A 17,702-nucleotide genomic window follows, 5' to 3' on the forward strand; every position below is an offset into this window, starting at 1 on the left:
CGCATTTGTATCATTATCAGGTTTCTATTACTGCCTGTCAACTCAATGGATTTTGACATTCAGGACTACAAAAATACGTATCGAAATATAAGCATGTATTACTAATAGCACAGATACTTCATATCCTAAATAGAAGGGAAACTGCAATATTGCTTACTGGTGATGATTTTGAGGTATTTTACTTTCGTATTTCATAATCTGTTGGCATTCTGTTTGAATTTCAAAATTTGTAAATTTTTTTTCCACTTTCAAAGAGGTTTAAAGATTTCAGAAAAGTGTTTATTTTGGATGCTCTTCCATTACAAAATAAAGGATAGCTTAGCACTTAGTAATGCAAGTGTTTTCTTCTTCTGACATACTAAAAATGTTGCTAAAAATTACCTGGAGATTTTCTACTGGACATTTACTTAAACTGTTTATGCACTTCTTAAGCAAAGAAAGTAAAAGGATCAGGAGCACAAACATCTAAAGTTGTATGCCAGACATTCTTTCCAATAATTGTGCAGGAAAAAAAAAAATCTTATTTACAGAAGCTCTTCTGCTGTTTGGCTGTCATCTGTCTGCTCCAAAAGCTTTTTTCATCTCTGTTATTTTTTGTCAATGGTCATCACTCACTTGCACACGTCTCCTCAAGCTTAAACTACTTTGGCTGTTTGTGATATGGATGGGCTCATAGTTATAGAGTGTATAAGCTTATTTTTGAAGTAAAGAAGATGCACATTAATGTATTGTGCATATATATGACTTGGATTTCCTGATTGCATGTCTGTTAAGATCTTTATTCAGTTATTCAGTGTGCTGGGGTCCAAGTCCATCCAGCTCACCAGGAGGTCTGAGAACCTCAGCAGCATCACTCCTGGAAGACCAATCATATGTAGCCTTTTCGGTGTTCCTGGTAGAGCTTTCAGTCATTTTTCAAATACAAAATGCTTACGAAAGAAAGCAATGCCGTTTTCTCCCTGCTGATTTTCTGCAATCTCATGTTGGGAAAAGCACTTACATGTATTTCATATGAACAGAAAGCTTTCAGTAATGACTGCTATTTGTGAGCCTGTTGCAGGCAGTGCAGTTGTTGAAAATGTCATCGTGGATGGCACATAAAGCATAGGATTTTGAGCAAGAGCGTGCATCATCTGACTCTGATTTTGGTTGAAAAGGAAAAAAAGAGCAAGAGGATGTTTAAAGAATAGACAACCTGTTTGATGTAAATGCATAGAACGGAATAAAAAAATTTAGGAAAGTGTTAATGATTCTTGAAGTCATCACTAAAATCACTTTATTGAGAAGACCAGCTGGAAATCTATGGATTTTGCAGACTCATTACCATGAGGAGAATTTTGAACAGTCAAGCCAACCTTAATATTCCTGCTTTGAGGTGTTGGTATAATTCTTTGACAATGTATGTTGATAGGTTGAAATGTCCCTAGTGTTTTCCAAGTCAAATTTTTATTATTATTACAGACTAGACTTATCTTCTGTGTCCATTTTTTATCTGTTATAATGGAAGTATGTAAATATTATCATTTTCTATAATTAGATGTGACTAAAAAATAATTATAAAAATGTGTTCCCTCACATCTCTGCATGGGCTTCCAGTCTTCTTCATCTGGACAGAATTTGAGAGCTTTCCTCTCTTTCTTACGCAGACATTATCCTTGTTTTATCTCCATTGTTTGTTTCTATTCGTATCTGTGATTTTTCTTTTTATACTCTGTTTCTTTACATACATTATCGTCTCTATTTTATCTTTGCTCACCATTTTTCACTCATGTTTCTCGTCTCTCTGCATTTTTTTACTGGTTTTTTTTCACTTTTGACCTGTGTCTTATGTAGTGCAAGATCACCTGATGTTTCTGAGCATTAATGTTCGCAGAATGCTCTACCACAAGGTTGCCTTGGGAACTATGAGAAGACCTAATCTCAGAACCAGTGATGCTTATTGGGGTCAACGATGATTTGTTTATCCACCATATGCGTTTAGAGAAATTAGAAAAAACTTCCCAAGAAAACTGCAGGGTCTCAACTGGGCAAACAGAGAGAATAAAGACCAAAAAATGCAGTTGGTGTGTATGTGGCTCCACAAAGTGATCACTGTTAATTGTTTCGTTGTTAAAGAGACCGTGTTTTCTATATGCGTATACATATGTGCACATACATACACTAGCTATAAACCTAGTGGTTTTACTTCGTGCCTGAAAAATAGTTTTAGCTTGAATATGATTTCTGTTTGTATTTATTTCATTGACAGGTATGGTTAGGACTATTAGGTTAATTGGAGGTTGCTGGCAACTTAACTAAAGATTGTAGCCCCAGGTAGCTTCAGATGTTCCTTATTCTCAAACTGCAGCTGCATGCAGTTGTCATAGTTGCCTGTGCAGCCTGCTTACATGTTGTTGGTGCTTATTCGCATGAAGAATTTTACCCCTTCCCAACGTTTCCCATCGCTGAAATTGAGACTTGCATAATTGTACCTCATAGTTGTTTCTGAGTACGATCTGTGAGGCTTTGTGAAAGGCTGTTTAGAGATGTGATCGTATTGGAGCACAGATAACAGGTATCAAATAGGCCTTTAACTGGATGAATCATGTTTGTTTTTTTTTTTGTGCAGGGAATAAATCACAAGATAGTGGGATTGCAGAGATGGAGGAACTTCCAGTCCCGCACAACATCAAAATAAGCAACATCACATGTGATTCCTTCAAGATTTCTTGGGACATGAATTCTAAATCCAAGGACCGCATTACTCATTACTTTATCGATCTCAACAAGAAAGAAAACAAGAATTCCAACAAATTTAAACACAAGGTAATTTTCATTTAAAACTTGAAGTGAAAGTACTTGTTTTTAAATAGATGAATCTTATTGGTTTATTAACCATTCAAAGCCAGACAATGAGAAATGAGTATTGGATATCCAGCAAAGGTGGGTTTTGATTAATCTGATTGATAATTTATTTTACTCAAATACCTTACCCATCTCTAACTTATGTGCGTGTACACACGAATACGTTTGTTTAATAGACTACTGAACGTTACTTTTTCTGTTTCATTTGAAGCTAAAACAGTTTTGGAACTTACACAATAAAAGCAACACATGTAATTTCAACAAAAGTCACAAATTCTAATGTTCTTCTAGGAAGGCTTCCAGCAATTTTAATTTGCAGCATTCTGTACTGTGACCTGAATATTCATCTGGCCTCTTTCCTCAAGCCACTAATGCAGAGACATATTTGAATGTATTGCAGAATCCGTAGTTATCAAATCCAGCAGAACTTGCTTTAACCTCAGAATAGCTGAAATAATGAGATGTCTAGAGAAACATGGAATAAGATGGAAGATTAAACGACACAATCATCTGCAGATTTCAAAACAATGTTGGCAATACCTCCAAAAGATAAGGTTTGCCAACACAGAAAAAAACATCCAGGCAAATATAAAAGCTCTTATTTTACCAGAACCTAAATTGCCGTTGATTTATAAACCATACAAACCAGTAGGATAACCAGGAAAATTTTCCACCAATTTCTCTGAGTCTTTTTATTGTGAGAGTATTTTTCCTGTGACTGCTGTTAATAGCATGTGTATAAATTTCACATTTCCTTATTTGACTTTTGGGGGTTTTTATGTGGTTGCAGGTAAAATATTCATTAAGCGAATTAAAAATCACTTATTTATGCTTGAAATCAAGAATTTTACACTTGGCCAAGATGTTGCAGTTGCTAAGAACAAGCGTGTGCACTACAAATTTAATTTTATAATAGCCATTTATTATGACCCATTTTTAATTCCGCTAGCAAATATATAGGGTAAGTTTTGACTTTTTTCTTAGTGCTGTTACTTTTGGACAGGGAGCCTTTGAATTGTGATTTTATACAGCAGGAGTAAATAAACCTGCTAATAGACATATTTACTTGGATGGATCCTTTTTAATTTCTTTCATTTTATCGATCAATTTGTTTTTTCATTCATGTGCAAACTAGTCTAAAGTTGTAAAATCTGTTTTTGTAAAAGGTAGAACCACCCTAGCAGATCAAACACTGTTCACTTCAAAATCTATATTACTGTGATGATAAATGGGGGGGGGGGGATGCATATTGGTAGTGCAATAAAGATAAGTAAGTCATTTATTTTGTTTTTCTCAGCAATTCCCTAGCATTTTACTGTGATGAAGTGTTTAGTCAAAGGAGAGGGGCAGTTGGTTTTGTAAGAACAGGAGACTGAAGTCTATCAATTAAAATTATGAATAAATTGGATGTCTTGTCAGAATTCAGAAAAGGGGGTTGCTTGTTTCCTTGTGTGCCCAGGAGACCATACGTGAATGATTCATCCGTTTTATACTTTTTCTCTTGGCAAATATATAAAATATATTCAATATATTTAGGGCGCATATAGTTGTAGCATTTATGACTGTTGCTGTCATATTTGTGAAGGAGGAGATTTGTATCACTAGTAGTATGGAAAGTGTAGAATTCTAATAAGACTTTCCCTTTTTCTCAAAATAATTTGCATACAGATATGGAACTATGATGATTTCCTTGTAATAGGATAAGAGGGTCAGATGTTTAGCAAATCTAGGACTAGAAACTGGGTGTGCTGAGCTCCCACAGTGTGTCCTACAAGCAGACCTGGCAAAGGGAAGGATAAGATTAAATGGGAGAAAGCTGAAAATTGAAAGCTGCTTCTTTGGCAATGAAAAGACACTGCAAAATAGGTGGCTCTTCCCAAAAAGGAGAAAGGTAGTGGGGCTCATATACCTTGCTGCTTAGCCATTCCGTGCTTCCAGGTTGTTCTTGGAAATCATTGCTGTCTAGTGGGTGCTGGTGGTGGTGCAGCCATCTGCCACTCCAGAATCCTGGCTGCAAGATAACCTCTTTTGCACTTCTTTGGGGGCTCAGCCAGGAATGAGAGCTGAGATGAAAAGAAGAAATGTAGGCTCCCCAGAGAAATTTCAACGTGAACATTTGAACCATTTTTTTTCCTGTCAGTATAGAAACCTTTAACAAAAAAAAAAAAAAGGCAATAGAAAGGGTTTGCTAAGAAGAGGAACAGATAAGAGTTATGAAGAGTATCATATCTGCCCCTCCTCCCCAGCTGTGCAAGAGCTAGAACTCTCTATTTATTGTGGGTTTAAGTATTCTGCCTTTTTTTTGGTGCAGTTCAGAGAGTTTCTGGATACACGGCTGGCAGGTAAAGTTTTGATGCATGGGGGCAATGAGGCTTTTAATTTTACATGAAAACTGACAGAATTAATGGGGGCAAAACCTACCACTGGGTTGTAGGCAGAGAGACCTGACCCAGGTGGAGGCAGTTTTTGCAATTGCCAAAGGAAAGATGACAGGAAGACTAATGATTGTAACTATAGCAGGTGCTGATTGCTTTAGCATTAGCAGATTCGGTCCAGTGGGATGCCTTTGCAGTATAGTTCCAGGCTGGCAGCTTTAAATGTCATTCGAGGTTTCTTTTCTTTTTCTTTTTTCTGTTTTTCTCTATCTTCTATATATTATTTATTTCAGAGTGCACAATGGAGTCTTTTATAGAGAAAATTGTCTCCCAGCTTCTTTTGATTTAAATGAAAATAAAGAAAAATCATGACAAAAAAAATCTTAGCCTTGATCAATCACATTTCAGTTATTGTAATAACATAAGCTGCTAATTTTACAGTTTCTTAATGCAGAAAGCAAAGAATATGTTTTGCTGAGAGAAAAACAATAAAAGAAAGATATTGTTCCATAATGGAAGAAAAAAAAAAATCTTTCAGGTCTTTCGTACAGATGATGAACAGAAACTGTCTCTTTCCTATTTCTTTTTTCCTTAAGGGAGTACTGTGCTAGTATTTATGGGTGGATGGCCGTGGACTAGTATTTACATGTGGACAGCTATAGGTGTTATCTAAAATGCCCACCTTTCACATGATAGACATCTTACTATTCAGTCATTACTGATAAATAGTCAAGAGTCTCTCTATCATAGCGCCTTGTGTATATCATGAAGAGACTTATTCAACTCCTCTATGAGTCCTTTCACCCAAAGTTCTAGCATAAACTGTCTAGTTCTTCGTTATTTTCTTCCCCATGGTAGTCTGTGCTGTAGAAATTAGGTATTTAAACAAGAGCAAGCAGCTGTGCTTCTTTGTTGCACTATAGTTCAACACGTGGGAAGAGAAAAATGTGGTACCTGCAAAGGTGGCACAGGGGTAAGCAAGAGGTGCACAAACCATCTAGCTTTGTTTGGCTTGTTCTGGTCCTTCCTGTACACAAGGGTAATATAATACATGTCAAACACACAAAATTACTCTGCAATGGATTTCATTTTCTCTGTTGAAGTTTGGTTTGGAAGATATCAACAGCAATATAGGTGGACTGATTGAGGGCAGGAGGAATTCTGTTTGGTTACACTGAAAGAAAACTATGGCAAGGAGAGCATAAGAAGCTCTCAATTTAAGATACCTTTGTGTTTGCATACGTAAAGACAGATCATCCTAGTCTGAATTACATATTTGGGCTTTATATAATGGTATTGGTTAATAGTCTCTTGGAACCAATAATAAAGTCACACGTGTAGGTTACCACCAGAGCTCTTGGAGCAGACCTTAGGCCATTGGTCTTGGCTGCTCTGTTAACTTTGCTGCCTCAATGGACTGTGAAAAGTAACTAAAGTTTACACAGGGGTGGGTGATTACATTACAAAAACAATTGAGGAAGGTGTGGTGGATTGGTTTGGTTGCTCTGCTGACTTGTGTGTTGTTTTATCTTTTTGTTTCCGGCAGGATGTACCTACTAAACTGGTGGCCAAAGCTGTTCCTCTGCCTATGACAGTCCGCGGGCACTGGTTCTTGAGCCCAAGAACAGAATATACAGTAGCCGTGCAGACAGCATCAAAGCAAGTGGATGGTGATTATGTTGTTTCTGAGTGGAGTGAAATCATTGAATTTTGCACAGCAGGTAATATTGCTGAGGAAACACGCACTGTAGGACATACATATGCATTTAATGCTGTTTTGCTGTATGAAGGGGTTAGCCATCTACCAGCTAGGCTAGTAGAGTTAAAATAGTCACACCTGGAATTCTAACTTTAGGCTTTGTGGCTGCTCAGGTTTGCTGTGTTAATGAGAGGTGGGAGGCTGCTGGAGTGTCCCTTTGTTCCACAATAGCTGCCCCGAAGTGCTGTGCCTGGCTCCGTTGCTGGTCCCAGGCTAGGAAAGGAGACTGGTGAACTGAAGGGGAGCAGCCTTCTGCTGGCTACTCGCCCCTGTGGAGAAAAGACAGAGTGGTAGCCCCCTAACAGACAGCTTGCTTAAGACATTGTGCTGCTCTCCCTTCTCTGCTCGCTGCAAAGTCTGAGCTTCACCAACACTACGTCTCAAGGATCAGTTTAGCCTGTCATTGATTTATGAGTCTCTTCCTTTGATTGTTCATCACCTAGCACCAATGGGCTTGACTGTGAAAGCTGAGAGCTGAAGCGAGCTCTCCATGAATCCCATGTTGGTTGAGGTGCCATTTAGGCTTTTTCAGTCATGTGAATTTTTATTGGCTCACAACGGGGCATGTTGTAGCAGTATCTCAAATACCCTAAGTGAAAGGAGGCAGTCTTCAGCTGCTCTGTTTTCCCAAATACAAGGAATCCAGCTCTAACAGGAAATCCTGAGGTGAAAGTTGCTATAGGCTTGCAAAGTACTTATGGGGAAAGGAGTGTGGAGAATCAAATATAGATATTCCTGCCCTTGGTCTCTTGGAGGGTGGTGCTGGGCTATATAATGTCTGTATAGCTGCTGAATGATGTGATGTGTGTTATCAAGGCTCTGCTCCCAATTTTAAGTCTGTGTGCCTGTGTAGCTTTTGGAGAGTATTGCTATTTTTCCTGCCCCCCATACTAGCAGATTGTCTTTTATTTCCAGATTATTCAAAAGTTCACCTAACACAGCTACTGGAAAAAGCTGAAGTGATTGCAGGCCGTATGCTTAAACTATCTGTTTTTTATCGTAATCAGCACAAAGAATACTTCGATTATATCAGGTAAGAAAGTAATCATACGCAAAATCATTTGGCAAATTAAAGGAGTAATGAAAATAAGTAAATGAAGGTAGTTGTTCTAAAGCTAGAGCAGAATGTTGATATGCTATATTGCCGGTTCAGAAGGAGGGAAAAAATAAAAATAAAATATAACCAATTTCTTCCACCTTGCTTAACTTGGCACTTTCATTAGGCAATAAAAGGTTTTGTTTTGAAGCAGAAACTGAAGAATTCATAGGGTATCCAGCCTGATTAAAGGCTCATTATAACAGACCTTTTAGGAGCCAAATGCTTTCATTGTTCTAAGAAATTCAGACTAAGATGTCTAATAGTAGAAGTGCACAGGTGTGGGCATAGGCATTTCCCTGCATATGAGAGTTCCACTTGAAATAAGGGGGGTTGGAACCAGATGATCTTTAAGGTCCCTTCCAACCCAAAGTATTCTATGAGTCTATGAAATATTTGCTGTCCAGCTACAACCACTCAGTTTCTATGCCAAAATATAGTAACCGGGGCTCTGCAATCCAAATATTATTTCACAGATCATATAGAAAGGGAGAGGGGATGATGTTTAGGCAATTTTGCAACACTCTGCTTCAGTTGGAACAAATAAGTGGGATAGCTGGAGGTAGGTTCGTTATTCATTTTGGGAGACCCAGTGTTCCTTTGCACACGCAACCGTAAGTGTCGTTACAATAGAACAGATGACTTTTCAATAGAAGGAGTCAAAGCTTATGTACTGACTGAGCAGGAGCAGCCAGCATGCAGAGGTAACCTTCCACCATTAGAAGATCGTGGATGAGAGGTAAGCGATATGTCAACATCTGTTTCAGCACTGTGTCAGGAGGGTGGCAGCACTGACTATGCTTCTTTAATGTGTATTGAGACATTGGGTTGATGCTGTGCTGTATAATTCCAGTTTTAGGTGGGAGTCATACTAGTACCTGTCTAGAAAGTCTTTTTTTTTAAAACAGTGAAGAAAGAAAAGGGAATCCAACTCCAAGAAGCAGGATCCACCACCCTTAGGAATGTTTCCACTTCGTAGTCATGAGAATCTGCTCGATTCTGGAAGTGTCATATATCCCAGAGCATGAGGTTTGCTCTTTCTCATCTGTGTTTTGGAAGAATTATTTTATTGCACATGGTGACAAAGCTGTAAAACTCAATGGAGGTAGAGAATGAACTGTAATTGTTGAGACTCTTAGAGGACGTCGTAAATCTCTGCTGCCAACCTGGACAAGAAACCACAGAAGGGATATGCCTATGGTGGTTCTGATTCTCATATAGCTTTGTTTTCAGCTATGTAATCACAGTTCATCTGCCTTTGAATTTTGAAAATTACCACTGAGGTGCATTTATAGCTGTGGGTTTGGCCTTGTTGTGCCAAATGTGACTATAAGCAATTGCACTGTATCTTTTCCCCTCCCTCCTGTCATGTTTATTCTTGGTTTGATAGAAATAGAGACAGGTTTGTTTTCCCTTCTGTTAGTGAGTTAGAGAGAAGAAGCTGTGGTTTACCAGGTCAGTATGGACCTAGAATAGCTGTAACTGTCCAATGGTCACCTTTTCTGATCCCAAAAGTACTAATAGAGTCACAAGAGCTAGTCCTTCCTCAATGCACTTTTCTGAATGTTACCTTAAAAGCCCTAACACATGCTTCCTTTTAGGAAAATTTCCTTGTCGTACCGTGCCTGCCACTGGCCTCTGTGGTGTCATAACTAGTAAACAAGCTTGGAAAAGCTTCTAGAGTAGCTCTAGTAGCATCGGCAAACAAGCAGCTGTCACGGTGTTAAAGCTGCAACCCCAAAATGTTGGGTTTAAAGTGAGTTTGTAAATAGTGTTCCTGTCAATCTGCTGCTTACCTCAGCTGGGAGCACCATAAAGCTGCTCAGATCCCAGAGGAGAGTGACCTATAATTAGCCTAATTGGCCACTGGATGTCAGTATCTTGCCACAGAAACAGAAATGCAAGCATCCTGGCTTTCCAGGCTGCAGACGGTGGTTGTTGTTCAAGCTGGGGTTTTTTTCTCGCTATTAATCACTTCAGTCCTACTATAGCAATTACATCCCCCCACTCCCATCAGTGTCTTGTGAAAGGGGCCTTGAGCCAGTAACTATGTAGCATTTGAATGGCCCAGAAAACTTCTCATATTTATCTTAAAGTTGAATTAAGATACACTGCTCAGATTAGAAATAATGTAAAAAACAGATCATAAACAGCTGTTACAGTTTAAAAGCAGAGAGAACAGCTGACTGGGCTAGCTTCCCCACTTCTTGGAAAATAGATAAATAAATAAATGAATGAATGAATGATATATTTTGAAAAAGGAAAAATAGAAAAATGAGGACGAGTAAAGCGAGAGGGGGATGTAAGATTCTCCTCCAGTCCCACAGCCTCAGGCAGTTTCAATCTGTCAACATGTATAAAGGCGTTTTCTGAGTGTGCCTAGTAAATCTAGTGTTTTGCAGGACTTAGAGAAGGGAATGTGTCCGTTTCTGATATCACCTGGTCGCAGGTGCAGAGAGCATCAAAGCTGTCAGTACAGCACTTCCAAAGAGATGTAGGCTGGAGGTTCTGGGGAATGTCCATATATAAAATTTCAGGTGCTAAAAGAAGGATTAGGTAGGGTGGTTTGGACTGTTCTAAAATTTTAGCAGCCTAACGCTGCCGAATGCAATCTGTGATTAAGGATCTTAAAAATTCACTTGTCATATTGAATTCTTTGCACTGGAACCAAATTGAGCTCAGCTGGCAAAAAGAAAGAGTTAATCTACATTTTTTTCCTCTTGGGACCAGTGACTGCAGAAGCTGGATACAAACCAAAGTGGAAACCAAGCAAATTACCTAATACTGTGTGCCTAGCTTTGCTTTGACTGAAATCAGCAGTAGACAAATTAGACCTGAAATTATCATTTGGGGAAAAAAATATGGCAGACAGTACATTCCTTTCTATTAACACATTGTTCAGAAATAACTTTCACTGGCAGTTTTCTACATAAGATGTATACTGCCTATGCTAAAAATACACATTAACAAACAGTATATTCGGCATATTGAGACTGACTTACAACTTTCAACCTGTGGTTAAACTAAAATGTGCTTTTTGCTAGAATTGTAGTGGAAGGCCGAACAAATCAGCTAATTAAAGATATTGGTGGTTTAGGGGCTTTTTAGTTTGTACTATTCTTTTCCTGCATATAATGCCCACACAGTTCACCGCTTACAGAGAGGTCAGGCTGGAAAAGCAGATTTTTTACCTTGATCAGGAGTTATTCTAGCTCTTTGAGTCTGGCCTCGCTTGATTTTCTTGGTCCTAAGATTATGACACTAACCAGAGTTTTCGATTTAACTGTGTTCCCTTGTGTCCTTTCAGGACTGTTACCTAACAGCATAACATCCTAACTTGCCATTTTTCTTTAACATGTGTTACCAAATAAACAATACCAGTCATTCATTTGTAGAGAGCATCATGGGAATGCTATGCAGCCCTCTGTTAAGGATAACAGTGGCAGCCATGGCTCTCCGATCAGTGGGAAGCTGGAAGGCATCTTCTTTAGCTGCAACACTGAATTTAACACTGGGAAGCCACCACAAGATTCTCCTTATGGAAGATACAGATTTGAGATTGCAGCTGAAAAACTCTTCAACCCAAATACTAACTTGTACTTTGGAGACTTCTACTGCATGTACACAGCCTACCACTACGTCATTCTTGTTATCGCCCCGGTTGGATCACCAGGAGATGAATTCTGCAAGCAACGCCTTCCTCAACTAAATATAAAAGATAATAAATTTCTGACCTGCGATGAGGAAGATGGTGTCATGGTTTACCATCATGCCCAGGATGTTATTTTGGAAGTAATTTACACTGATCCTGTGGATCTCTCTCTCGGCACAGTTGCGGAAATTACCGGTCACCAACTAATGAGCTTGTCTACTGCAAATGCAAAGAAAGATCCCAGCTGCAAGACCTGCAATATCAGTGTTGGACGTTAAATCTTCCCTCATTACTTAGGAGCCTTCAAACCTCTGTTGCCCATTTCCATAGTCAGACATTTTTGTCAGAAGCATGCACATGCCGCTGTCACCAAAAGCAAACACGAGTCTTCAAAATCTCCAATAGCGTTTTTAGTATTTCTTCTCTCCCTCTTTCCCTTCTGTTCCCCCGATGCTTTAAATGATTAGAAGTCCTGGATTTCTTTCTGGCAACCATTTATACCTAGATGCTGCAAAAAATTGTTTTCTGTTTCTTGCCAAACATAACAAAAACCTATATAAACTGCTTTAGCAAAATAAAAATAACGGCTTATAAATGGTGTTTAAATATGCATTCATTTTAACTACTGAACAAATACTGGGATAACTCCAAACAGCATGAAAGGTTGTAATTGCAGCATGATTTCAATTTCAAAGCCTAGAAATGTCAGCACTTCCAACGTGTTGTTTGACAGTGTTATTTATGTTATTTATATTAGCTAACTGAAAACAGAAACCGTGTCTTGACATAATAAATATAATAGAAAAATATTTTATTTGTACTGTTGTATAAAATATTATACAATCATAGAGAATATATAGATTACATTTTAATATCAATTGTATACATATGTCATGAAATCATTTTCCCTTATCAAAGATGTAGTTTGTAAACTTCAAATAGCTCTGTATCTGTTCCTGTTGCTCTAGATGACTTTAATTAAAACAGATTTACGAAGGAGACCATTTCTGATTCATAAAAGTTAAGTTATAAATTATTAAGTCATTACACTGGAACAACAAACATCTGAGAAATAAAAAATTCCTTTTTTAGTGTTCATACTTTTTCCTCCAAACTATTTGATAATGTGTACATCTTCAACATCATGCCAAGCTATCACATACAATACAAATACAAACAGCGTTTGTACAGAATAGGCTTTATAAAATGAAAATCTTCTTACCAACATAGAAAACAGGTGGCTTATGCTATGTCATCAATACAAAATGACAATTAAAGCAAAACATTAAACATGATTCTACTTATTCAAGTCCCTTTTATTATTACTCTTTTAATTGTTCCTTCCTTTATGTCTGAGCTAGGTATTTCCCAGAATCCCTGCTTTTTATTTCTAGTACAAAAACCACTGATAATCCTTCTGTTAATAGTCCATTTTTTCACATAAATGGTCTAGCACAAATAGTGAAAAAAAAATCTCCTTAATATTACAAAGTGTGGTGCTCTGAAAGTTAAGAAAGATGCATAATTCCAATGGAAAAATATCTTTTTTTTTATAATACTTTCAGTAAACAAGTTGTCTAACATTCCTCATTAGATAACCATGACACTCAGTTATATACCATGTACTTCGTCTATCCAAAATATCTGAACATAATGCAATAATCTAGTCTTGTTTTAATATATATATATGTGGCAATTTATAACACAAGAAATACTTTGATATTTTACAAAGTGCATGCGTCTAAACAAGCTTTGGTAGTTAGAAAAGCAAATATTGTAGCATCAGGCAAAATAAAGTGCAAATTTTAATACAGAAATAAAAAATAGCATGTAGTTGATCTATTTACTGAATTTTAAGTCGTGTGAGCTGGGTCCTGTGAGCCGTAGTGCAAAGGACAGCAACCAGTGCAGTGTTTTTATCTTTTCCCTGTAAACTATCTGTTTTGCCAAACACTTTCACCATTTGGCAGTCATGTTCTGTCTTTCTTTTTCTCCATGGGCAGCATCAGTGCTTACTCCCAGAACTTTAGATCAAATCCTAGCACTGTTTTTTGTGCACACCTTTCTCTGAAGCTACTGCAATTGAATGGCAACTCTGTCTTGAAAGACAGAATATGTTTGTGAGTTCTTCCTTCATTTCTTTTACGCACGTTTCTTTGAATCTAGTGAATCAGCACACAGAGAACCAAGATTAATAGTTATTTATAGTGCATGCTAATCCTGGGAAGAAATGTGTGATACATTGTCATGTACTAAAAAACTGGAGAGCATTTCCTCACACTTTTTAAAACTAAGAGCAGTTGAAACTGCGACTCTGCAATACTTCGGTGTCCTTTTAATTTGTAACAATATTCTCACAGTGCACTTCAAGGCTTTTCCAAAAGGAAAAAAAATATATACTATAGTCCACTCACCCGTGCTTAATATTCTTGCATATTGCTGTCCTCTCTCATCCCAGCTAGTGTAATTGGTAAAGTGCATCAAAAATCTCAAGTGTGTCAAATAATTGTGCAGCAGACTAAGACCTGTAAAATTACTTCCCCTTTGTCATTACTTGTTTGTTTGCTTGATTTTTTGCTACAGAACAATACCACAGCATTGCATTCACTTCAGATTGTTTTGGAAATATCATGCTTACTGATGAGAACCTCCAAGAGCCTGATTTTGGCTTTTGTGTGCTTGTATTCAGAGTATTCCTCAGCCATTGGCACACGATCTTCTTTTTGAGGACTCCTATGAAAAGCAAATAAAAGGGCTGTCACTTTTATGTGTAAGAGAAATAGTCTTTAATTCTGGAACAGTTAATTAGAATTGGGTTGGATTTTTTCTTTTTTTTTTCCCTAACTATACAAGACTAAACATAATTTGACAGGACCAAAAAACTCTAACAGACAACATTAAATAATAGTATTTAAAATACTGAATTTGGATATACCAGGTAATTCTCTTTTTTGTCAGCCATGCAAGCATAACTAACTACTTCATTCTAAAATATGCAGAGAAGTAATTACACAGTGCTTTCAAAACTGTTACCAGAGTACTACGTGTCCGTCTACTCCATGGTTTTCATGAAACAAGTTTTGTAAATTAAGGGAGAAGAGGATAAACAAAGACTGAAAAGTAGCTAGCATTTATCTATGGGTGAAAGTGGCTTTTGTTTTTAAACCTGCACTTTTAAAAATGTCCTAACTGTAAAATGTAATGCCTGCAGATTCCTCAGAAAGGAGGTTTAACAGCCTCCCTTCTGCTCAGGGAAGATCCTGAGCTGGGGTTTATACCCATTGCAGGCATGTCCTGGAAGATCCGCAGATCCAGACCGTCCTTATGGATGCCCACATCCTGGAGGAACTAAGGAGGACGATGGACTTCTTAACAGAGACCAGACACCTCCATGGCATCTTCCAGTCCTTAGCTGCAGCTTCTTTGCCCTGTGCATTTATGAGTACCTACCCCAGTAGAGGCCACATGTCTGCATAAGAGCCCAAAGGGGAGGAGAAGAGAGCTTTTGTTGAGCGGTTATTTACCTTCCTGTCTGTTTATAGAACTGTTCCTCAAACTCTCTCAGAGCTTTGCGAAGTCTTTTCTTATCTGCTCTTGTTTCTCTGAGATGTTCAAGCAAGACAGGCCTGTAAAACAGAGACAAGAACATGAAACCTGCACATGCTTAGAAGTATTGTAAAAGCTGTGGCTTTGGGTAGTAAGCAGCCTGCTGCCATGGGCCACAGCAGGCTCTGATCTCAGTGCCCCAAGACATTCCACCCCAACTATGGATATAAATGGCTGTACCATCACAGTAAATAGTTGTGTTCCTTCCCATAATGTTACTAAACATTATGGTGATGCAGTGGAAATGCTGTTGGTACCCTGAAAACAACACTTTCAGAAGTCATGCTTTAGCTGTTATTTGAAGAATAACATTTTTTAAGCTGAGAAAGAATTCTGCTATGACGTATGAAGCTGGGTTTGGGGTTGTTTTGGTTTGTTTGGCTTTTTTTCTCCATAATAACAAAATGCACAGAAATATATTCACGGCATTTGTGAGAAAACTATTGCATATGTAGTTAAGTGACACAGAAAACCAAGACATTTTTATTTACTCTCAATTTTGGTAGAGCCTTGTCAACTTCATTTATGCATCTACTAGCTCCCAATCGAAAAACAAGAAAAAGATACCACCCCATAAGGTATGAGAACACAGCTGTTCCCAGAAGGCATATTTCTTCAACAAATGTTTGGGCTGAGTCTTAACAACCCATCTTGAGATTTGTTGTTTCATGCAACCTGAAATTTTTAACTACAAAACAGGACAGCTTTATTTTGGTTTTATAATGGAGGGTAGGAGGGTGGCATTAAGTTCTATGGGAATCCAGACACTAATTACTATTCTTATGCAAGAAAGAAATTGATTTTACATGCATTTCAGTGGTCTCACATGTGCCCGCGTGATGCATGATGCTGCACTCAAGTTCACCTGTTGCTGTTTTTATGCCTCATGTCTCTGGTATTTTTTGCATCACTCACATAGGCAGTCCCAGTACACACACAGAAGAGCAGATTATCCTGCTTGTTGAAACTTGGTTTTGGTTTACGACTAGTTTCTAAGATCATAAGAAGTAGCTGCATATCTAAAAAATTTGCAGCACTTATAGGTAGACTCATGTGTCTTTACTGTGCCGTGGCGTCAAACCTACCATCCTGTCTATGTAGTTAGTTATTTTTCCTGTCTGCTCACACTCCTCAATCCACAGATATGCTGCCCAAGCAACAACTATCTTCTGCCTATCTTCTTCCATAAGAAAACATTGAATCATCTCTTTGGTGGGAATATTCTATACACAATATGTATGGATCGTGTTTCATTTACAAAGTCTACATTAAATATTTTTTTAAAAATTCAGGAGCAAAAAAAAGACAGAACTTACATTGTTGCCTCATGTAAATTGGACATAGACAAGGCTGGTTGCCTGAAAACCTTCTTTTCATCCAGAGGTGAAACATATGCAGGCTCACTCTCCTCCTGAGTGTAACACAGGTGCTCCTCAACAGGGAGGCAAGATATTGGACCAGATGATAACTCATGGCTGCTTTGAGAATGGTCTTCATCTGAGTCTTCCTCCTCCCGCTTCATAGAATCATAGAATCATAGAACAACCAGGTTGGAAGAGACCCACCGGATCATCAAGTCCAACCATTCAACCGCTTGTAAATTGTAAAGCATTATTAAATTAGTCATTTACAATATAATACTAACAATTAATAGGATGACACTGTGAAGAATTAGGATTTAAATTCCTGGATATATTCGTTGAAATGGATTACACATACACATGCTCATGGGGCTCACTGAGTTACAGCATGTTGTCCACCATGACTGAACAGGACAGAAGTTAGCCTTGCTTCTGAGTAGTTCCAGTCCAGCAATTAATTTCTGTTTAACCAAAAGCCTTTACAAGCAGCAAAAATTTAGAGAACATTACGCATTTATTTAAGCACTTTAGTCTTGCTTGAACTTGTGCTCCTCTTATGTACCATCTACTGTTTGCAATATATCCAGAAATTCTGACTGTAACAAGAGTTGGAAGTAGAGATTCCACAGTTTTATAGCTGCAAGTGTCGACTGCCAAAATAGAGGGATGTCACTGTCTTCCTTACATTCCTTCATCTTCAGAAGAAAAGTTGAGCTTTTGAAACTAAGGCTTCAGCATAAAAACTCCACAGAGCAAAGCTCCAAAGACATAACATGGTAACTGAGTTACATTTTCAAATAAAATATTTGTGCGCATGTGTACGAAGATTTACACTGGGATTTTTCAAAGAAATCCAAAGCTGCATTGTCATCTAACACAAGAATAGTTCATCATTTTTCAAATCAACCCAGCCCCAATTACTATTAATATTTTTAATAGAGATATGCTCATTAACTTCCAAACAGCCAGATTCCACTACGCCTGCTCACAGAGGTACCATTACATTACA

General features: G+C 37.9%; 2 protein-coding genes across 7 annotated transcripts in view; one reads left to right on the forward strand and one right to left on the reverse strand.

The window, feature by feature from the left end:
* The window catches only part of PHYHIPL (phytanoyl-CoA 2-hydroxylase interacting protein like), a 55,898-nt gene extending 43,077 nt beyond the window's left edge, over positions 1–12,821 (forward strand). The window contains exons 2-5 of one of the 3 annotated variants that reach the window (XM_069864376.1): positions 2,609–2,805; positions 6,766–6,940; positions 7,894–8,011; positions 11,470–12,821. In XM_069864376.1, the coding sequence (XP_069720477.1) occupies positions 2,609–2,805; positions 6,766–6,940; positions 7,894–8,011; positions 11,470–12,004 (1,025 nt within the window). In that variant the 3' untranslated portion in view covers positions 12,005–12,821. The remainder of the gene's footprint in view (positions 1–2,608; positions 2,806–6,765; positions 6,941–7,893; positions 8,012–11,469) is intronic. The other 2 variants (XM_069864377.1, XM_069864378.1) reach the window with 2 other exon arrangements.
* FAM13C (family with sequence similarity 13 member C) overlaps positions 12,521–17,702 on the reverse strand; it is a 113,085-nt gene continuing 107,903 nt past the window's right edge. For all 4 annotated transcript variants that reach the window (XM_069864363.1, XM_069864362.1, XM_069864365.1 and 1 more), the window contains 3 exons: positions 16,649–16,848; positions 15,251–15,352; positions 12,521–14,459 (listed from right to left, as the gene is read on the reverse strand). In XM_069864363.1, the coding sequence (XP_069720464.1) occupies positions 14,336–14,459; positions 15,251–15,352; positions 16,649–16,848 (426 nt within the window). In that variant the 3' untranslated portion in view covers positions 12,521–14,335. The remainder of the gene's footprint in view (positions 14,460–15,250; positions 15,353–16,648; positions 16,849–17,702) is intronic.

Source organism: Phaenicophaeus curvirostris, chromosome 9 (genome assembly GCF_032191515.1).
Source record: "Phaenicophaeus curvirostris isolate KB17595 chromosome 9, BPBGC_Pcur_1.0, whole genome shotgun sequence".
In the NCBI taxonomy this organism is placed as follows: Eukaryota; Metazoa; Chordata; class Aves; order Cuculiformes; family Cuculidae; genus Phaenicophaeus; species Phaenicophaeus curvirostris.